This window comes from Pan troglodytes, chromosome 9 (assembly GCF_028858775.2).
Source record: "Pan troglodytes isolate AG18354 chromosome 9, NHGRI_mPanTro3-v2.0_pri, whole genome shotgun sequence".
In the NCBI taxonomy this organism is placed as follows: Eukaryota; Metazoa; Chordata; class Mammalia; order Primates; family Hominidae; genus Pan; species Pan troglodytes.
The window spans coordinates 20420434-20445000 of NC_072407.2; the positions used below are offsets into that span (position 1 = coordinate 20420434).

Below are 24567 nucleotides of genomic sequence, written 5' to 3' on the forward strand. Positions count from 1 at the left end.
AGGAGAATCACTTGAACCCAGAAGGCGGAGGTTCCAGTGAGTCGATATCAAGCCACTGCACTCCAGCCTGGGCGACAGAGCAAGACTCCATCTAAAACAAATAAACAAACAAAAACAACATTCAACTATTGACTGGTTCATGTGCCTACCAACTCTAGACAGTTATTTTCATCTGGCAATTCATTAGTACTCAAACTACCATATACATGATACTCAATCTAAACAATAGTAAGCTAAGTCAAATTGGCTATCCCAATTTTAACCTTGAAACCAAGAAAGTTAGAAGTGTCAAGAGGCTTAGTCATTGTAGTTCAAATCTTTCCTTTTTGAGCTGAGGAAATCGAAGTCAGGAGATATAAAGTGACTTCCCTAAGGTCACACAGCAAATTAGGGCAGAGATGAACACAGGCTTTCTAGGAGGTAACTTGTGTTCCCTCTAAGGCCCCCAGATAAAAAAAGAAAAAAAGGAACCCCTACCAAACAAAAAGAATGTCTTTTTGACAATTTATGGCATTGAGAAATAAAGGGAGTGATTATGCAGAAGTTGGAGATGTTGGACAAATTCTTACAGAGCACATTTCTATGCCTGGAGAGTCTCAAATGATTCCATAGAGCTCCTCTTAAGAGGTAACCACTTACTCTGGTGTCAGGTCAATCTTCCTCATGCTCTCCTCCTCTGCAGTTGTTTTCTTTTCATCCTCCTTTGAGTGACACCCATACTGTTTGTTGTTGTTTTTGTAATAAGCAAAGTAACTAGTGTGTTTTACATGAAAAGAAATAACTCATGGTATGCTCTTCATACCTCACAAATCCTAACATTAAAAAGTATCAGAGCCCAATCAAGGTTTGTCAAATCCATTTGTTCCTTAATAGAGACGCAACTCTGTTGACAGTTAAGTCCTTTCAAGGCCCAGTTTGCCTAAAGAAGAGAGTCAAGAGAACAGATTGCTTTATGTGTCATACATACTCAGGGCCACCCTGTGAGCTCAACAAACTCCTCTCTTCACTAGATCTTGTCCAGTAAAGCTCCTAAGTTCGAGGATTTCACTGAAAGAACCTTCAAATTTTCTTCTAATATGTTAAATTCATATGGTGGGCTACCAAGAAACTCTTTATAATTCAGAACATTTTAAATAACATCTCTAGCTCTCTTGTTTAAGTTCTTACAACTAGAACAAGTACAAAGAGACTAAAAATGATTCCTCAGAGGTTATGTTACTTATAAAACAATGATCTATCCATCCATGCATCCACCCATCTATCTCTACGTACATTTCCAGCAAAAGGGAAACGGGGCACAAAATGTCACCAATTTAACACAAGGCAGCAAATTAAAAGTCTAACTGCCATCAGGTCCTCACAATGTCTGGAAGCTGTGCATTCCTCTACCTGAATGCAACATACAACCTTGGACTGATGACACAACTACAATCACAGAGCCCATATTTTCTCTCTGGAAAGAAAAACTTTTCTCTGAATTTTTATTTTCCCCTCTTAACTTCCAAATATCCAAAAACATAGATTCATTCCTTGACCTACCGTGTCATCCAAGAGAACAGTAGCCAAAATGAGGGCCAAATTCTAACTTTACTGTTAATTTCAGAAAGCAAAAGAAATAAACTATAATCCAATTATATCTGAAATACATCAATGAGAGAACAAAAATGAGAGAATCATCTTTAGTAGAAGCATACCAGGTATGAAATAAATTAATATAACTGAAAGTCATATATTGAGTCTAAACTCAAGAGTAAAAGCTTTCTGAATTCGTTCATGGATTACATTAGTTTAATCCTGGCTAACTCAGTGCTTATGCAAAAAACTACTACTCACCACTGGAACTGACCAAAAATTGATAAATAAAAGTAATTATCATATAAATATTTGAATTATTCATTTCTCAGCAAAAGAATTTCTTCTATTATACCACCATAATCTATCTGTGCTTGAATGAGGGCACACTTCCTCTCAGAATTTTGAGACATTTGAGAATATTGTTTTCTGAGTACTCTCAGTACACTGGGAGTAGAAACAAATCAGAGTTAAATTATAATGAAAGCAAAAGTTTACCAAATAATTTCCAATCATTTTATTAAATAAGATTTTCTATTTTCCAGGGTGCTAATGAAATATAAAGAAGATAAATGAAATGCATAAATATTCATTTCTAATTTCAACCTGATTGTAAAATTTTATTAGCAAAGGTTTGTAATTTATACTTTGGAATTTAGAATGTGGTTTACACAGATATATTATTGAACTCAATTTGCATCACCTAAAAAACAATGCCTAGGGGTCGAGAGAATGTAGTAAAGGTTAATATCATAAAAAATAAATATGTCATCACATTGAAAGCTATATTAACAAAAGTAATAATAGCTTGAAGTTGCTCTTCTTTTAAAAGGTTATGCTTCTCCTGGAAAGCAAGGAAACTTTTCTGCAGAGGACAATCAAACAGTGGAATAATTTTAGTATCAAGGTAATTAATACATATTCATTATAGGTGTTCAAGAAAGATTAGATATATTTGTGGAGGGAACAGAGTAGGGTCTTTCCTGCTTCATGCAGGTGGTTTGACTGAATAACGAGAGACAGCCCTTTCAACCTCATCTTCAAACAAATGATGCAAGTAGGATTCATTATATTAAAGTTGGCTTTATGGAAAGCAACCCTTTCCAAATTAAAGAAGGTAGGTCTCAAGGTGTGCAGACACAATCCTGGGTTCCTCCTCCCAAAGTAATATGCTGCGTATCACAGTTGTCACCATCTTATTCCTGCTGATCTAGAAGGACTTTGAGATTAATATTTCATTCTAATCACAATAAGTTCAAATTAGTCATATAAACAACTGCACGCTATACAATATAAACATTATTTTCTACATGTTGCTTGGAAGCATTATGAAAAAATGTGCAGATTTTATTGTTCCAGTTATCATATTTCATTATAGTGATGTACCCAGAGGCTAGGCAAGAAAAAATTTTAAGAAGGATTTCTGTACAAGAAAATATATATTAATCAGAACCACCTATAGACTGAAACATGCTCATAGAGTTCTGCTTTAATCAGGAAATTATTAGTGTCCCGAGATTAGCTTCCATTGATTAACCCTGACCAACTTTAATAAAAGGTTTATTTAAAAAAAAAAGTTACATTCAAATGACATTTGAATCCATTAAGAAAGATAAAAGCTGAGTAGAACAGTCCTGCTCAATCAGACTCACTAGACTAGATTCACGCTAGACTAGATTATACTAGATTTTTTATTAGTAACCAAGTCTTACTTTAAATAATTATCAAAAAGCTACTTTTCCTATGTGTGTAAATGTTATAGACTCTAAGCTACACTTTGGTCGTATAGAAGTATTTGCATAGGGATAGTTGACAGGAAAAGTCAAACCACAGGAGCAGCCCTGGCATTACTATGAGGTATACACTAGCAGTACATAGGTAAAGTAAATGAAAACAAAATATCCATCAAACTGAGGCAAACATAAAACTGAGGCAAATTAGGAGAACGTTGGCTGACTCCAAGAAAAGATAATCCTTTTGAACATGCAGTAATGTTGCAAATTGTGAGTGTCAGTGATAGAGTTCATTAAGGGGTTCATGTTATAGTCAGTGCACTACAAACCCTAGTCATTGGATCTTATACAGACTTAATGATTAAAATAAAAATAAACATGACATGTGACATCTCCTTAAAGACATTCTGAATACACAACTTCACTGAAAAAAAAAGACACTAATGTCCGATTTTCGTTGATGTGTCAAAATACAAAAGAAATGCAAAAAGTCTTTGCACAGATGTAGCAAAGTACTGGATTTTTATATTTTGGCAGGTGCTCAATACGCAGCCCACATAATCACATGTTAATGACTGGAGTGTGTTAATCAGCATGCATACCTGATTCCTTCTTGCCCAAGGGGGAAAAAAGCCAACTATTCCAGAGCATGTTAATGTCTCTACTTTTTTTTTTTTTTTTTTGAGATGGAGTCTTGCTCTGTCGCCCAGGCTGGAGTGCAGTGGCACAATGTTGGCTCACTGCAACCTCCATCTCCCAGGTTCAAGCGATTCTCCTGCTTCAGCCTTCTGAGTAGCTGGGACCACAGGCATGCACCACCACGTCTGGCTAATTTTTGTATTTTTAGTAGAGATGGGGTTTCACCATGTTGGCCAAGCTGGTCTCAAACTCCTGACCTCAAGTGATCCACCTGCCTTAGCCTCCCAAAGTGCTGGGATTACAGGTATGAGCCACCACGCCTAGCCTAATGTCTCTACTTTTGATGAAGATTTTAATAATATGCTAGGTAAGAAAGAAAATTTTTCCAAAAATTATCCTTAGAAAGGCATATTATATAATTAAGAATCATGAAAAAAATTTATATTTCCATAAACATCGAGATACTTCCAAGTATCATACCAGTAACCCTTTGTTTAATTTAAACAATTTAGATTTGGGGAACTTTTAAAAATACATACTTTTTCTAAAGGACAGTGCACATTATCAGGGTGTAAAAATATAAAGGAAATCAATGTGTCAACACTAGACAACATTTGCTGTCTATTTCACTACCCACAGCAAGAGCTTTGCCAGATTCCATGCAATAAAATGTTTTATTTTTTAGTTCAAATACTAAATAAATTTCTGTCATTAAATTTCTGAAACAGGTTGAAAAAGAGATAGTACCGTATGCAAATATAGTTTCAAAGTTACAGGAACTGGGAAATCTCCCATGAGTCTTCCTAGAAAATACTATTCAGTGATTCAAGGTAAGGATGGCCATTTTCACCTGTTAACAGAAATCTAGGCTTGAACTTTACTAAAACTGAATGAATTTCCAAAATCCAAAAATGAGAGAAGTAGTAACTAAATGTCTCAAGAAGTCTAAACCTTACAGGTTTATGGACTTTTTTCCAGTGCTTCATAGGCCAATCAGGTATCACAAAGGTGTACATAAATCTTACCTTAGGAGTTATGACTATGACTATACACTAGTTAGAACCAAGTGAACGAGTGGGTTTCACTACACTTTCTAAAGTACAGTCTCAATAAAAGTGGGGAAATAAATTTCATTTTGGTGCTGCCTACTATCTTAAATGACAAAATCTTACAAAAAACTGGCAACAATTCAAGTTTTTAAAATCTTCTCTAAAATAACAAGATTAGAAATCTTCTCAAAGTCTGTCACAACAGCATGACTGAAGATTAGATCCTCACTAAAAATTCCTGGATTGTTATCATGTAATGACAATAGCTCCATTCCCAGAAATGGTACAAAGTCCACACCAGCAATTTTATGACTCCAAGTGAAAAACACAAAACACTCCAGAGTTGATTAGTAACTTCATGAGACTGAAAGCTAGAGAAGCAGAGAGTAGAAATTGTTTGCAAGCAAGAAGGTGTTTTCCCCAATAGTTATTTATTAAATATCTCAGCATGCCTACCATTATTTTCATTCAATTACAACAAAGGGCATTATTGACATCTTTTATTTAAGGTGGAAACTTATTTTAAAACTTTTCTAGAAGATAAAAACTCCCCTGGAGGAATTTAAGTAGGTCTCTAAAATAAGAAGTTCAGATATTCTGGGGCTGATAGTCCACTATGGTTATTTCTACCTACTTAGACTAGTAGTTAAAAGCCACATGTATATTTTTGCCAAAATGTGTACCAATATAAGAATGTGTGTAAGTGTACACATGTACATAAGTTCCCACTTACAATCATCACATTTTGTATCTCATAAGAGTGTTGGTGCCTTACCCACATCTCCATGGCCTACCACAGAAGCCACCTACTAAGAGTTGCTTCTTAGGCAAAAAGCTTGTCTCTCGCCTGGGCCCATTCTCTGGCCGAGAGCATTTCTACTCGCTTCCCTCCTCTCCTTGGTCTCACCAATGTCATTTCTTGTCATTCTTGACTATGTTTCTGCCCACATGTACATTACTTAAAATGTTGTCTCCACCCTTTGTGTAAATTTTGTCTTCTTCAGAATCTCTGAGAACTCTTCAATGAATAACCTCCCTAACTGTTCACTCTTCCGCTTATCATCAAACTCTCACCTGCACTACTGCAATGGTTTCCTAATCAGTGTCCCTGTTTCTGATGTTCTCTCTCACAGTCCACTCTCTACACAGCAGGCAATGTGATCTTTTAAAAACATAAATCAAATCATGTTACTCCCTTGCTTAAAATTTTCCAGTGGCTTCTACTTACACTTGAAAGAAAGTTTAAACACTTCCCTGTAGCCTATGAGACTCCATAATATCTGTAATCTGCCAGCCTCCCTGATTTCATTTCATACCATTCTCTGCCTCACCAGCCACTCTGTTGTTTTCTGTTTCTCAAACATACAAACTACAAGACTTTTGTACTTATTATACACTCTGACTGGGTGTCTTCCCCAAATCTTTGCACAGTGATTCTTTTTATTCCAATTTCAGCTCAAATGTCACCTCCTCAAAAATAACTTCCCCAGTCTTTTTAAAGCAGTAATTCTCTATCACATGTTCTTACTTTTCTTCATAGTACTTATCATTGTCTGAAATTGTCTCACTCTATAAGACTTCTTTATTGTCTGCCATACTACTAGACTCTAAGTTCTATGATAACAGGGATCTTAACTACATTATTCACAAGTTAGTCCTTGTTCCTGGAACTTTAGTAGGTACTATACACTCAGGTATCCAGTGATGATAATAACTCCTTTCTAAATTATACTCTAAAGCAAAAGAAAAAAAAGTAAGGAAGGGAAGGCTCAAAATAACATGTACGTTGCAATTTATCTGTTTGATACAAGTAGCTATACATAATTTGCACCAAAAAATTGTATGTAGTCTGCAGACAAGATCACCAACAATATATAAGTTTATCTGTCCTTTCTACAGTTGCAATCTAGCAGATAATCATTACACACAATATCATATACAGGTCATGAAACATTATCACAAAAATATTCCTCTCCATGCTTAACATCAAAAATAATAATATGCTGTACATTTTTCCATGAAAAAAAATAATGTGAATGTATTCCAGCCTAACGAGTCAGTCCTAATGAGAACAAAAGCACATTTTAGTGGATAGTGTCAACATTCCTCTGCAAAAAAGGTATTGGCACACTGGGTGCCATGATGAAAGTGGTAGCAGTTGTGGATAGAGGATAGTGAATCTTATTTACATTAACTTTCCAACCTTCAAATGGCTCTCACTAATTAACATAGCACATTAAATTTATAATTCAACAATTTGGTGTGTATAAATAGGTAATTATGATTAAAATCAGAATCTAAAACTTTTTATCTCAAACTGGTCCTTGAAATCCTATTTCTAAAATTTCTATTCTCCTTCTTTGCTTATGCCATTACAAATTATTTTTCTTGTTTGAACCTATGTGGTCTCATATTTTGTTGCAGTGTCACCTCAAAATAATCAGAATTTTCACATTTAAAGATTTTTTTTCTAATCAAGAAGTGGGAATTAGTAGAGCTTCTTTGCTTTGTCTTCACCTTCTCTGACAGAAAACTTCCTCTGTGGTCATGACATTTCAAAGTAAAACCCTTCCTGAACCCAAGAGATAAGAAACTTTTAGGGCTTGTTTCTAACAGTTCATGAATGAGGGCCATGAAGGCCATTACAGAAAGTAAATAACAATGGAAACTGTATAAGTGCTAAAAAAATTATTGTTATTTTTTAGATTTTCTTTTAAGTTTTATTTCTTCACAACTATTTTTTGTGACTCTAAGTACAGAATATGATCCATTAAAAAACTACAAGTTTTACTTGATTTCATAAACATGTTTTTGACTTCATATTTATTTTAAAGTAGAATGAGGTAAAATGTTTATTAAATTTTATATTAGCAGAGTCCTCCCACTCCAACACACACTCACACATACACACACACAGTATATGTAGGTTTGCAGGTCTGCCCAGAAACTTAAAATCCTTCTATTGTTTTTTTTTCCTGTAAGTGTTATGGTACTTACAGTATAAGTCATTACAGGTCTGATATTACAGTTGTTACAAAATATTGAATCTATCCAGTGAAAAAGAAGCACAAAGGGAATTTCCAAATGCAGCTGCTATTTCCCATTTGTTAAATCCTTTTATTACACCATATAAGTACACAGCTGGGAAATACTATAGAGTGGGAGTTTAAACAAAATATTTTGGCTTCTAGTCATTCGGAATACACAAAGGCTCCAGTGGAAAGCAATGTTTGATAGCAAAAGAAAGTGAAAGTTTGAAAACATGTCTAGCAAGTATGATTTCTTTTACATTAATATTTAACTTATTTGTACCATTAAACTATTTTATACTATCATAAACCACATTCAATATAAATTTGGTAAGAAAATTATTAATATATATTTTAAGACAAAATTTTAGATCATAAAAGTTTGATAATAACCCACCAAAGTAACTTGGCACTTATCAAGATACAAACAAAATTTTTCTAGGAAAAATAAGTATAGTGTTCTCAAAGAAATAAAATTTGAACTGTATTATTTCTTCTTCTACCCATATTTTCCAGTCCAGTTATTTTTATTTGTCTATGACTAGATTTGGCATAAAAGCCAAAATATATCTTAAACCCATCCTTTCTCTCTAGCCACTCTTCCTTTACACTAATCCAAGCCATTCATCTCTCACCTAGACTTCTGAAATAGACTCCCAGTGGGTCCTCCTTCTTTCACTCTTGTCTCTCTCCCATCCATTCATTATACCACAGCCAGAATTTATCTGTTTGAAATGTTTTTGAATGCTTCAAACGTTTTCCATTGAACTTAGATCAAATCTCACATCCATAATGTTATCTCCAAGGTCCTGTTTGATATAGCCCCTACCAATCTCTCCAACTATATCTTATCCTATATTGCATCCTTCATCATAACTCTCCAGCGATGAAGGCCATCTTTTACTTTCTGAAATTAAGCAGTAACTTTCTCACTTCAAATACTTCATACATGCTCTTCCCTCTGCAGTTTTACTCTTTGTTCCACTCTACCTGGTTAGTTCTTACCATCCTTGGCTCAGTGAGGGCATTCCTAATCATCTATTCTAAATTAGGTTTGCCCCATTATGTTCTCACATAGCATTCTGTTCTTTCTCCTCACACATAGCAAACATCACATTTTAATTATATATTTGTGTATATATTTATTTAATTTCTATTCCCTCTCCCAGACTATAAACTCCATGAAGGCATGCATCATGTCTGCTTTGTTCACCACTATATAGTCAGCACCTAATAGAATGCTTGGCACATAGATGGTACTCAATAAATATTTGTTTAAATAAAAATGAAACATCGCTCCATTATCTTGCCAATACGCAAGTGGCAGTGACTGGATATCTATTTCACCTTGGAGGTGTTAAAATGAACAACTTAAGTTCAATCAGAAAAACAGACTTGCTTTATTACCTTCTTCCTACTCAAGAAAAATAAATCTTCCAGTGGATCAAATTGTACAATTTTGATCCCTTTCAAAACTAAAATTAGTCTAGAAAATACCTTTCAATCCTCTGCTTCTCACCTACTGTTTCAGAGCATTGACTGTGTCTGCAAAATCATCTGAAAAAGAAAAATGTCTGCCTTCATAAATTATTGAATTAAGTCTCTGAGACATTAAGCATCAAATAAGAATTTAAATATGTGTTATTAGTAGTAAAGGCATTGTAAATATTACCTTATTTTTGTTAAGAAATAAAAATTTTCTCAGTGCCCACTTAAAATAATTTTCATTAACTTAATTTTTGTTAGCCAAAAATTAAGAAATGCAAAATGGGGTTTAAAACTTCTAATCTAATAAAATATATTAACATTTTAATCTCTTCTAGATGCTAAAAAAATTGAATATTTTTGCTTTGAACTAGATAATTAATGTCACTGACTATGGTTTCTGTTCTGATGGTTAGAGATGGAATTTAACATGGGAAAGCTGGCTAATACACTGCATGTATTTGATGTGGTTTCTACTTTTTGAGAAAACTCCTGTAGTCTGATTGACTTATTCTCACGAGGTTTGCATGCCCTTTTGAAATTAATATATAAGCACATAAGTGAGAAAAGCTTTATTATAAGTCAAGAATGACCATTAAAAGTGATAAATACCTGCATTTTCTCATTGAAGGTGTATTCAACATATGACCTCATTCACACAGACCTATTTGCTTAAATTTTTCAATATTAATACATAAGCATACTTTATTTGCTCATACCTATTTTATGATATTACCAAGTTAACACCTTAAATTCATGGATTCATAGAATAAGATAACCAATCCCCCCACAAAAATCAATCGATAAAATATATTACTGGCACATTGACCTAATAATAAATGTATATACACTAAATCACAAACCATTTTTCAAGTTTTTCCAGTTATTAGTATCTTAGTAATATGTACCTGGTAGTTGTTTCATGATCTACACAAAAATAACTCTAAGGTCATCTATTTCCCTAAAATATCTATTTATAATGAGGACATTCTAAGGAATGCATTTAGTGGCAGTGGTCAGATTTTAAAGGCTCACCATTCTTTGCTGAGATGACAGAACGCTGTCCCAGTCAGCATCTTGTTGAATGGTATTGACAAGTGTTGGTAGCTCCTCAGAGTGAGGTTTGTTGTGCATTATGGGGTGCAGAGGCAGATGGGAGGCCACATGTTGATCACTGCCCTCTTCCTTTTCCCTTGAGGTTAAATCCTGGGTCATTGCATCCTCTCCATCAGCTGCACAGGCAAATGGAGAGGTGGCTTGCTTGGAAGACATTCTTCTGCAGAAAAAAAACAGAATGGATTAAAAATGGCTGTCAATAACAAAACATAAACCAATCCTTGCATTTGGCTAGTTCAGGAAAGAAGGAAAGTTATTTAACTTTAGAGATATTTGTGGTCCACTCTAAAGCCCTGAAAAAGAACTCCTGGCTTATGTGTCCTTCTTTCCCTCTTTGCTTTTAACTCAGCAAACCTCTTCCCAGTAATTACTGCATATTTTCTCTCTTACAATCCATTAATGATTTTTTTACAGAGTAAGTTTTCATAATGGACAGGGTGTGTATGTGTATATTTTTCCTCCTAGTTTTCTTAACTAGATTATAAGCTTCTTGAAAGTATTTAGGGTGATAGTTAGCAATGGAAAAAAATGAATCAATGAACTGGCAAATGAGTCAGTTTGCAAGATGATTTGAAAGCACAATTATCCAACTTTCTCCTATGGTTTATGTAGGAGCAAAAGAAGGGGGATATGTAGGAAAATATAATCAGCAGAGTAAATAATTCATAATTAAAGTCCTAAACAAATCTGATCCTGACTTCTTTGTTTACACTTTGCATTATTAGGGCTGGGCCTAACACGACTTAGTGCCATCTAAAGCTTTTTAAAAGACCTTTGAAATGAGTCAATTGTTGTAACTTAACTTTTAAGTGACATATTGATTGAGTGGCTGATACTGTTAGATTAGTTTTAGGGCAATTTTGTAGCATTTGAATTAAGTATCTGAAATAGCTATACCTCTATTTTATATTAGGAAGTACATACAAGATTCGAAGCATTTACCATGAAAATAGTAAAATGCCTACTGTGCATAATATTTAAAACCTCCAAATACAATACTGAACATTCATTTATATGCCCACAAATAAACATCGACTACACTCTGCATGACAACGTCTCCATTCTGTGCTCTCATATAAAATCAGAAAACCATGATTATTAAATAGAATTTCAAAATGTTTAGAATATCATTTTATTAAGATGAATTTCTTGGCAAAATGGTTAGAAAATAAAACCACTGAAAGTGTATAACTTAACAGAAGAGGGAATTGAGCATTTTTTAAAAAACTTTACATTGTTTTTAGTTTATTACATCTTTAGCTCTAAAACTGCTGTGTAATGAAAGGAATAAAATCTCCACCTTAATTGCTATTTAACATTAATTGATTTCATACCATTTTTTAAAAAATGCACAAATCAGTTAACATAGGAAACCACATGAGCATTTTTCAAATTAGCAAATCATTAACTTGCTAGTACTGTTTCTACAGACAAATAAATACTGATTAAAGGGTCTAGAAATCTGAGATTAACAGTTAAATTTACAAATCTGTCACACGCTTTCATGAATATTGCAGTGAAGGAAATATCAAGTGCAAAGAAAAATAATTAAGTTAATTCCAATTTAAACAGTAGTTTTTATGTAGCAGCCCATGTTTCACATAGGATTTAACAGCTAATGCTAAATTTCTCACAATTAATGAGGGGGCTCAGATTTAGTATCCTACAGTGAAAAAAATTAATATAAGATCAGCTAATCTAATTATGCACAGTTCAAAATAAAAGTATTACAGGCTTTTGAAGTGCTTTGAAACATACTAAAATGCTGATACCAATTTATAATAATCATTCTACAAATAACAAAAATTGTATCTATTAAATTTGATACTAGAAAATAAAATGGGGGAAAGGGAATGCAAAAGAATGCCTATAATTTCTTTGAGAAGAAATGAATTAAATGTTCTAAAGAGTGCTATATCAATAAATCAGATATATTCTTGATCAATTTATATCAATAATAACAAATTAACAAACATATACACAATTATGAAAAATGGTAGCCAATGGATGCTTCTTAGTATAAGAGAATTGCTGTATGGCTTACTTTACCGGCCCCATAACTACTATTAGTAAAACCAGGCAAATTACAATTGTTCTGCAAGTTTATCAAGAGCTTGCCACAAACAAGGGTGATTTCCTATTTCAGATACTGACAATATCAATAATCATTCACATTAAAAACAAAAGAATGAATGTACTTCTGCTTTTTAAAATAGTTCAATACAATTGAAAGTCATGATCCAAAAATTAGAGTGACTTTAGTTCCCTCAACAAACATCCTCTTATTATAAAGTGAATTGGCTCCTTCCAATAGCAATGTCTATGACTGTTGCTTTAGTTTAAATTAATCATGACAAAACTCAAAATGAAAACAGTCTCTTAAGAATAATTTCAACTATAAACTGCACCAGTGAACAATAGTGCACAATCCTAATTAAATACAACTCTGCAGCTGTAAAAATAGACTAAATCTATGAGTTGAGTTTAAAGGATGGTTTGTTAGAATGTTTTCTTAAGGAAGGCTGGGTCCTCAGTCTTAATCAGCCAATAAATTATTTCCTGCAATTACATTAAATAGAAAATTATCTTCAAATGGGGAGTGTTAATTGAAAATCAAAATTCAGAGGGAAGTTTAGAAATTACACGCTGAATACAATTAGTGAGGAAAGGCTTCACCTCTACTTCATCAACAGTCTTCTGGTGATTCCTCCAGTGGCCATTCCGGAATGCTACCTATTTATAACATCTCACAATTTGTCTTTTATTTTGCATCTACAAATACATATGTGTATCAAGGTTGCAAATAAAACACAAGCTGCCAAAAAAAGCAATATTAAATCTGAGTGTTCATTCTCAGTTCACACTATTGTTAGAGGAAAAGGAGACAGGGGAGGTAGGACAACAATGGTTAACAATCAAGAAAAACACACTCAGTTTTGAAATCCCTTTCCTTAGCAAAGGAATTAACATTTTTTGTTCCAAAAATACTTTTCCAAATCATATAATTTCTTGTTTTTACTTTATTATAGTTCTCAAATGCATTGCTAGTGGTGAAAAAGATGGGTTTTGTTTTTAGCAAGGTATTTCCTTGAGCATTTCCTTTTGGTAGAATTGTTGGGATTTTTTTGTTTACATCTTTTTTTTACATTTGGTCTTGTTGTTGATTTTTGTTTTGGGTGGCAGTTTTGAGTTTTGTTATAAAATGTGCACAAATTGGTTTTAATGCAGTTTATTAAATAAACTTTAGATTTGCTGATTATTAGATCTGATTCACTGATTTTTTGCATAAATATTTTATTAAATAATCCTGATGACATCTCATTCATTTCTTTAGCTTTCCCCTTTAAAACATTTTACTCAACCAACCAAACTGTATTCTAGAAGCTTCAATGGCACTTGACTTTTGGTAATGCCTTTACTATAACCACTGTACCATAGTTACTCTCCTTTAGAAACTCATAAATCAAATATACCCATGTTTCAGTGTTTTAAAATGTCATGTGGAATGCTTACATTTATTTTAATGCTCAGTCAGTAATTTTCCATTGCAAAAATTTTCATCCCCAACATATTAAAACAGCACCTTACTTTAGCTGCTGCCTTATATAACTAATAAGTAAAAGAAAATCAAAATCCTTGTGGAAATGGTCAATTTCGATGTGACTTTACTTTGTTTTATTTTTGCACTATTATAACTTAAAAATCATTCAAATGAATTGTTTTTTTAATTTGTATTAAAAAAAAAATCTCCCTAGTTATACCCCCTGAAAACAGGGGTTTATAATGGAAGTGCTGACACAACCCTAACTAAAGCAGCGCAAATGTTGCCGCTATAATACACAAAATCAAGTTCTATTATTCTAAACTATCCTCGCTCATGGGATTTTTCTTTACTGTGCTCCCAGCCAAACTGCTGAAGCATGAAAAATTTAAATGCAATCAAATGCGCCCAATTCTACTTTACTAGAACAAGTGTCTACAGTGGTACAATCTTAAAAGGAGATGCAACAGATTTGTTTGGTGTTTTTTTTAACTGTTTATTTATAATACAGTGCATTGGAGATAAAATAAAAGAGGAAATTACACTCACATGGTACCAGTGTATTGACTACACAGAGTACATTATAATCAGAGAGAAAAACTACATTGTCAACTTATCACATTGGTTAAACAAGATGGTTTTCTGGGGCATAACTATTATCAAGTAAAACCTTCAAAGAGAATTATATATCTTTGGGACACATAAAACTAAATTCCCATCATATGTTGCCTGAGTTTGAAATGTCTCTGCCCAACAATCAAGTGAACTCCCAGGATGCCAGGCCATTGGGAAGAACTTCGGGCTTAGGACTTTTGGAAATGAGATTGCTGGAGATAAAGCCTCCAGTTACTGAGAATGTTCTCTAGGAAGTCAGTTCGAACACCTCTAGAAAAGTCATAATTATTTTACTCCAAAACACCAGTACAAAGTCTGAATGTTTGGCCTACTACAAACTTACTCAGACAGTAAATTTATTTTCTGTTCTGCAACAATAAATCAAAATTAGTTGGCCCAAGACTTTATAAAATGATGAGAATGCTGGATACGTGCACATTAAGTCCTCTATCTCAGAATATCATATTTTCTAGAACTTTTCTGATTTGACATTATTCTTTAAAAACAGTTATTTTTATGTGTTTAAAGTCAGGATTATTTTTAAACAACTTCAAACTTTTAAACTTTCTCATAAGGCATAATCACTCAAAATTACATTTTTTTAATTATAGCTTGAAAAGTATCCATCTTTCAAAACTGTCATTTGAAGCTTACATAATTATCAAAAAGAGCCACTGAATTCATCATAGCAATATATTTAACTGAATTTTTGAAAATATTTCCATTATTTTTATGATTATTATCAAATGGCATTCACTTTCCAGGTGTGTTACATTTATTCAAAAGAAGTCCTGTTTTTAACATAAAGCAACATTTTAAGAGTTGTTCTACTTATTCAAAAAAATTAAAACTTCAGGCCAACATTCCCATTTATTTTTGCAGCTCAGCCCCAGGCTACCAAGGTAGACTTATTTCAGTCAGATAATTCACTGTTAATATAATGCTGTACTTAAGCTGATATTGAGAAATAAACAACTAATTTTCCAAAAATATATCACAGTGCCTCTCATCTTAAGGAACATGAGTAACAGATATGTTTAGTTGCCAAAATGCACAATACCCAGGAACCTCTACAAAGGACACCAGTCCACCCAGCCTAGGGCAAAGAATGATTTTAAAACCCTCTTCTTCTATCTCTAATTTCCACATTCAAGGATCTTGGGGAAGGGAGGATGGCATGGTACACCCTAATTCTAGACATTAAAATGAAGACATTCCTTTTAAAACATTCCTCAATTCATTCCAGTAAAGTCGGAAGGTGCTTACTAATTATTTGTATTACTTTATACAACACCACCACCTCCTCTCCCCCAATCCACCTCCAAACTTCCCTCTGCTTCTGCCAGATTTTTCTATTTCTTCCATTAAGTAATTAAGAAAATTCAGGTGAAAATAAGGTAACTGTTTGCAGAATTACCTTGGAAAGTTATAAACCTATCTTCTAGAGTTTGTAGCAGCACTTTCAGAACAGATATGGTAACACATGAGGACAATAACTATTAGAAGAAAACTCGCTGATTAGAATTAGCTGTCAAATCAATGGAGATGAGGTAAATGAAATACATTTGAAGCCCTTGAAGTGTGTCTAAGAAAGTGCTTAAATTAATGGATTCTGACTTTTCTAAGGGTCCAATTTTTCACAGCAAAGCACCAAAATTGTCTCCAAAGGCCCTCTGAGCTTCTTACAAAACAAGAACTACCTGGAACAGATTCTTCTTAAGTCATCAAAGTTTGTGTTTCTAGAGTTTATATTTAGCTGACAATATTGCTGTCACTTTATGTAGCTTAAGACTGTTCTTTGGACTAGAGCTCATATGTCTTGGAATGCTTTGACTCATGAATTGTTTCTCCTGATAATGTTACATCACGTAACTACCTCTGTCTAATTGGTTAGTATCTGCTGGAAGAGACAGGCAGCCAGCCTAATGACTGGCCTGCTGACTGACTGCCTATGGAAAACCTATAATTATTAAGTGTCCCTGAGTATCTGGTTTCTTCCTGGGATCAAAACAACTTGACTTCATGTAACCTCTATCTATACTTTTTGCTTAATATAAATAATATGGTCTTCTCACAGTTTATCTACCAATAACTTTTTGGAATTTTTGCTTTGGAAAGCCAGGCCCAGATTTTATAAATAAATTCAGTGACTTAACAATAAGAGTAAAACCTAACAATGGCTACTATAAATATACACTAACTTAGAGGATTTTAATCTAGCACAATGACTTTATAGCTCAACGAAAGACCTCTGTGTGGCTGGAGTGAAAGAAAGCTGTCTAAAATAATAGCAGAATGAATTTATTTATGTAAGTTCACTTTGAATTTCCTCTTCATATAAAATGAGAACTACAATTTTTTAAGTGAATAAACAGACATCTCTCTGTCAGCGTGAAACTGGCCCATTAATATGGAAGCCCAAGTACAGGATATCTTATCCAATTATATTAATAAAAATCATAAACCAGAACAATAACTTCTCAGAGACAAAGTGTAGGAAATTGTCACTGTATACTTTTCCATCCTTAACTCGAATTTCCCTCTTCAATATTTCCAGAAAAAAAGAGAAAAATGAACATTGATACTTTAGATTGTTTCAAAATATGAAAATTCACACAAACACTGAACAAATTTATATAAAGAAGCTAACCTCTGAGGTTCTTCTTTAGCTAAATAAGGCAATTTACCAAGTCCACTCTTTCATGTGATGAAATAAGGTATAAATTTCAGGTTCCTATTCAAAGACAGACAAGAAGAAGAGAAAGAAGAGGGAGGGAGGAAGGGAGTGAGAGTAGAAAGGGAGGGGAAGAGGAGGGGGAAAAAGGGGAGAAGGTAAAAGGGGAGGAGAAAAACAACCATGGCTTTGCAGTTCATTTTCAGTTTGTCTACTTAATGAAAACCTCATTGTACAAGCCTGAAAATCATTTCCAGCAGGCAAAGTATTTCTGATTCAGCAGAGGTTACACAAGCATCAAAGCAGTTAAATATGGGTGCCAAGCTGCATTGCCAGGAGCTCTTAGTACTGTGAGTTAGTGTTACCTGACAGCTTAGTGAATATAAAATTACTTGTTTCTCCAATTGAAGACAATCAAATTGTCACCTTCCATTGTAATAATGCACAACTAGTGATCAGCAAAGTGCAAACATAATTACCATGAAGAAAACAAAAAATCAAATCTAAATTTTTCAACAGAGTAAACATATCTATCTTCTTCCCCAAAAAAGGAGTGCATTTTAATCCTGAAGGCTATGATGCAATCTTCATGTTATTTAATAATAAGATTTATTCATCTTAAATTAAATAAAAATGAAAAACAAGAAATACTAATTCATAAAAAGTGACTACAAATATTAATAAGAGCACTACAACTTTCCAGACATTTCCAAGCACAAAGACCTACAAATTATATCACTGCCATTTGAACCTATATCATTAAAGGGTATGTCAGCGCATTTTCCATTATAAAAACTTTGTTTTTAGAGATGTCTTTCTAGCCTAGCAACCTTCCTGAAGGTTGAAAAGGACAGGCAGGATCCAACTTCAAAAGCTTTTGTCTTAATTTTTCTTTAACAGAGAGGTACGCTTCGTTTTCGTCTTCTAAAGTAGCTTATATTTTTGATGTTGAAAATTCATCTCATGAAAGTGATTTAATATCTCTACACAAGTTTAGAAAAATAACCAAGCATAGGACACATATCCACAACTGTTTTTCAGACACTCAGCATCTAGAATTCTCATCCAAATTTGGTGACCATATTGGCTCACTACCAAAGTGATCTCAGTAACCTGAAGCTAAATTAATATTAAAGGACGGAAAATTTGACATGGTTCTCCCGCACTCCAAAGATTCCTAAGATACAAATTAAAATGAATATAATTAATATAGATAATGCTCCAAACAAACTGCATTTTAAAAGCTGTCTTAGAGAAGTGATTTTATTTCATAACTAACTCAAGATTTAAGACATTCAAATTATATCATTCCTTCTAATACAGCAAAAACTCTAATCATTCTCCAAATGCTCTAAATATAGGGGCTTTTTCCATCAATAATGTCATTTTTATCAGAAAATATGTCCTACAGCTAGGCCGGGTGAGGTGGCTCATGCCTGTAATCCCAGCACTTTGGGAAGCTAAGGCAGGTGGATCACTTGAGGTCAGGAGTTTGAGACCAGCCTGGCCAACAAGGTGAAACCCTGTCTCTACTAAAAATATGAAAATTAGCCACCCATGGCAGTGCGCGCCTGTAATCCCAGTTCTGCAGGAAGTTGAGGCAGGAGAATTGCTTGAACCTGGGAGGTGGAGGTTGCAGTGAGCCAAGAGCGTGCCATTGCACTCTAGCCTGGGTGACAGAGCAAGGCTCTGTCAAAAAAATAAATAAATAAATAAGAAGAGGAAAGAAAACAGAAGAAAGAGAGGGAGGGAGGGAGGGAGGGAGGAAGGAAGGAAGGAAGAAGGAAGGAAGGAAGGAAGGAAGGAAGGAAGGAAGGAAGGAAGGAAGGGAAGGAAGGGAAAGCAAGCAAGAAAGAAAATATTTCCTACAGCTAATGCCTGATATGCCTGACATTCCATTTTTACCATATGCCTGATATGCCATTTTACCAATATTTCCTACAGCTAATGCCTGATATGCCATTTTACCAATATTTCCTACAGCTAATGCCTGATATTTCCATTTTAACCATTTCATTTTTGAAATATTTCCTATAGCTAATGCCTGATATGCCTAATATTCCATTCCAATTTTAGAAAAGATACTTCTGTTCTAAATAACATCATTTATGATCATTTAACACAAAAATAGACCAGTTTAGCAAAAAAGGGGGAGGCACTGACTACACCAGGGTGACAGTGAAATGAATTGAGGCTCATCAAGAGCATAGGCTCTCCTGAGCTTGAATCTTAGAATACAAATCCAGACATTAGAATAATGCTTTCATCTGGTATCTGTCTCAACTGGTGTTCCTCAGTCTTGCATTGTGTTCCTCTTTCTCCATTCCTCTATTTTATTATGAAGGAGTAGAGGAAAGAATGAGATGAAGACATTGGTTGAACATCGGTGGCTAAATCAGAAGGAAAACAAGGATAGCAAGCAACAGGAGAAAGGGGAAGTCCAGTCTCTAGCTGCACGTTTTATTTTGATTTGAGATAAACTTAACATCATTAAGAGAAGTGTCTGGGTGTCAGAAATAAGACGGTTTTAGAAAAACATCTTTTTCCTTGCTCTTAGAACTTTCAAATAATATAATACAATTTTTTCCAAGAGACACTTCTTATAAGCTCAGCACAATAAAAACCTCCCAGGCAAAGGGGATTGCAATCAGTATTTCCTAAACTTCGATGATGAGTAATTTAATCAATTCCTGAAATTATACTCCTACAGAGTATTTATTCCAATATACTAAAATAAAAAGTATCAACGAGAGGAAGAAAAGGAAACTTCTTGTCAGAGAACGTCTTTCAGACCCTGGGAGATAAATGCTTACATAGCATAAGCTCATGGTAAATGGGTAAAAGGAGAACTCATTAAAATATTTTGATTAATTAAAAAACAAGTTAATTCTGTATATTTCATGAGGACAGGGATCGTCTGTCTTGTTCATTGCTGGATCCCCAGTGCCCAGCACAGTGCACAACACATCGTAGACAATCAATACTATGGGAAAGAGGGAGGAAAAGGCAGAGAGGGAGAGATAGGCAAATAGCTTATTGTTTTAAATTAAAGTGAATAGATAATCACAGAAAATACCACTCCATGTTAATACTGCCAACCTAAACATTATTATTTCTCTATACTGTTTTTATCAAGCATCTCATTAAGTCATAAGATTATTATATCCATATCCCCAACACTAAACTCTCTTATCGCCCAGAAATTCAACAGTCCTCAAATGACTGTTAAGTATTTATACCAAGATATGCTCTGCAATTTCATATTAAACACCTTAAAACTAGATTCATCACTATTTTCCTCAATACCTCCCCTCATTCATCCACACCCAGAAGAGTACCACTGTCAGAATCATCAAGGTTCAAAACATGAACACTCTATCCACCTCCTCATTTTTATCCTTGCTTCTCAATGCCAGCCAGTCATGAAGCTCCATCAGCTATTCTTTAATGTTTCTTATGCTGATCTCTCTTACCATACTTATAATCACCTTGGCACAGGGCTTTTTCACACCTCATACCTAAACTCTTACAACAGACCCTAAACTACTTTCTCTATTTTAGTATCTCCTCCAACAAATCAATCTTAACTGCTACTCCCTTCATCAAGCCACTCTCCTGATCAAAAAACATCAGTGGCTCTCCCCCGATGACAAAATAAAGTCCAAACTCCTGACCCTGGCACTTGAGGCCCTCCATCCAGATACAACCAATCTTTATACATTTATCTTCACCAGTCAAACTTCACTTATTCTTGCCTCCTAGCCTTTGCTATGCCTGTCTCTCCCTATTTTCCTCACTTTCCTTTCTTAGTGTTAGGAAACCAACTGAGACTATTCCAGGTAACTATGATCTACCCCTCTTCTAAACACCTCTAATAAGATCTGTGAGAAATTACTTTTTATATCACTCATTCAACACTTAATGGATATTACCTCACATAATCTTTTAAAAATGTATAATATCATTATATTTTCTAAGTAACCCCAACCGCAATACAAACTTCTCAAGGGTGAGAACAAAATCCTAGCTTTCTCTGCATTCCCACAATACCTAGAACAATGTTTTGTGAAAAGAAACACTCAGTAAATACTTCCCAATTATTTAAATATTATTGAATTAATAGGCAGAAATAAATTTAGGGTATTATCTTCAACCAGAAAAAAGTAGCCATGAAAAAGGACTTAAAATAAACTGGTTTCTGGGGGTGTCTCCTCTTTGCACACACTCTGGACAATAAATTCATCTCATATTTTAAAAGTTCTGCATATTCCCTGGCAAAGAAAGCCTCCCAAAATAATCAATTTATGTTGTCAGAAACATAAAAAAAGATGGATAAATGAATGAACCAATGGACAGATGATGGATGGATGGATGGATGGATGGATGGATGGATGGATGGAAGGATGGAAGGATGGATGGATGGAAGGATGGATGGATGGATGGATGGATGGATGGAAGGATGGATGGATGGATGTTGAAGAGATGGTTGAAAAAATACATAGATAATTTTTACTAGATGCTTAGAAAGTACCAGGCAGGCACTGTGCTAAGCACTGCTACATGTATTATTTCATTTAGTTCTTAGAGCAACTCTAGAAGTTAAATAATGTCATTATCCCTGTTTACTGATAAGAAAGCCAAGGCACAAAACTGTTTATTAAAACAATAAAAAATGAAACCTTGCTTAAGGTCATACTTAGTAAATACAGAGGGCAAAATTTCAACTCAGGTTGGTCTAATGCCAGGGCAGATGCTATTAGAATTAAAAGTGTCTGAAATCTAAATTAAATAAATTATTAACTATTTTCAATTATTATCTGAATTATTCTTTACTAATTTATACCATTCCTGTAGAATTTTATTTTGAATATTCTGGTTAGATATTCTAAATACTCATTTAATCAGAGCTTAGTAAAAGGATTTGCTATCTTTTTCTTTTCTGTGTACTTCTAGAGTTTGAGATATGTAATTACTAGTTAACAACTTTAAAAAAGAGAAAGAAACATAGAGCAGGTAATTCTCTAACCAATCCATTTAACTCTCATTCTGGGCAATTTGACAACAAAATTGGTTGAGGAAGTAGTTAAAGCTACTGACACACAAGGCTGAGAGGTTCACTGTAGTTTTTATACAGTAATTTTCTAACAAATATTTGTTGGTTGTTAACTATCCATGCTTTTCCTAGCATGCTATTTCTGGTTAGCCTAGATGATCAACATTTAATTATATTCTTACACAGACAATTATGAAATAAAATAAGAATGTCACTGCCCGTTTATTTCAAGGCCCAGAGAAATATGAGATCCAATTTCTACCTTCCATCTCTGACCAGAGAAACCACACCAGCTATATCAGACAAACTGGAGCTGCCTCACTACAAAAGTCGGTGTTGAGAACAGCCTTGAGAGAAAACAAGATGAGGAGCTTGAACAATATGTATTTAACACACTACCCGTCTAGAGCTGATTTCAGGGAATGCAGAGTAATTTAGATACCCTCTTAAAATATGACTACTATATAACATTACATATATCCTAACTTCTGAGGAAAAGAAATAGAAAAGCCTCTCATATGAGGACATGAATTTTTATAAATTGTAATTGTCTTTGAAAGCTGAAGAAAGGTTTTTACCACCAACCCAAATTTCCACATTTTTTTATACACACCAAACAGTCTGGTTTCACAAATAACTAAAGTGCTGCTATCTTGTATTTCTCCCTCTGTACTTCCACCACCTCCTCCCTTTCTTATAGCTATTTGCTTTAAATTTCTCACTTGCATTTGCTGGAATTATCGTAAACAGCTCCAGGAGAACATGAGAATCCAATTGTTTCCATGAATCATTGCACAGAATTGTTTGAGTTATCATTATAAAAGACAAGTATGACTACCTGCTGTCTTGCATACTTAAGGGATTCTTTACCAAGTACATATTTGCACACCTACCAAGGTACAGAATTTCTGGTTTTCCCAAGCTGTGGTGTTAGTTATAGGAAAGAATCCTGCATTATTTATCTGGTCCTGTTCTTTCTTCTCATATAACCACCACCTCCACCTCACGATTTCCCAAAATTGAGTAGTCCCCTGAAAAACTTTACATTTATCATGCCTGATCTACCAGCTTTTTAGATTTCATCAAAAGTAATTCTTTATTTGCATCCATGGTGCCTAGAACTGGAAAACTGCTTGCTACCAGTCTTACCAGGATCTATTGCCAGAAGGAAAAGTACAGTACAATGGAAAGGTTTAGAGGAAAGACTTAAATCTCATTTACTATATCTGTGAACTTCAGAAGTTACTTAACTCTCTGAGTCTCTACGTACCCATCTATAAAATTAGGGACAACACATCTTCCTTGAAAAGTTGTTGTGAAGAGATTAATTTGATATATGTGCAAATACCTGGTATTTGGTAGTTATGAAACAAATGCTAACTTTCTTTAAAGAAAACTTGACAGAAAAATGGTTAGACTCAAACAAAAACAAATAAAAATCCTTAAAGAAAAAGATTCTGAATTTTTACACATCACAATAAATAAAAATTCCATGGAATATAAGTTTTCCAGTCCCAATATACTTGTGACCCAGTGCTGAGTGAACTAATGAGGAGAACCATGCCAAGAAGATAAAAAGCACAGGGTAAAAATATATTGTTCCTGTTTCTCAAAAGGGGTATGGACAGGAGGGAATCACTTTTTACACAGGGAAGACCAAAGCCTACAGCATCTGCTGCTGATAACTGTATTCCTAAGGACAATAGAGTCCTGAGCTGTAGGTGCCTATTCAAACCACCTATTATTAACCTCTTTCCTTGATTTTCAACTAAAACAGTCCAAGTATTTGGAGACTGTAACCCATTTGCTCAGAATTAATTTTTAAACAGAAGCAGCCTTGCAGTATACTAAAATTGCTACCAGAGCTTAAATTAACTTGACAATAAATAAAAAGTCTGAGCTACCCTATCCTATGAAATACATGAATACCTTTCAAAGCCTGATTATTTTCTTGTCCCCTGGCCCAACACTAAATGTTCCAAAATGTTACTTGTTTCACACAATTTTTTTTTATTTCTAAATCAGGTCTAAAATCAAGTTGCTACTAGTGTGCTAAAGAAC

At 34.1% G+C, this 24567-nt stretch overlaps 1 protein-coding gene across 50 annotated transcripts in view; it reads right to left on the minus strand.

The window, feature by feature from the left end:
* The window catches only part of SOX6 (SRY-box transcription factor 6), a 770159-nt gene that overhangs the window by 362628 nt on the left and 382964 nt on the right, over positions 1 to 24567 (minus strand). For all 50 annotated transcript variants that reach the window (XM_063783828.1, XM_063783833.1, XM_063783834.1 and 47 more), the window contains one exon: positions 10543 to 10783. In XM_063783828.1, coding sequence (XP_063639898.1) covers positions 10543 to 10779 — 237 coding nt within the window. In that variant the 5' untranslated portion in view covers positions 10780 to 10783. The remainder of the gene's footprint in view (positions 1 to 10542; positions 10784 to 24567) is intronic.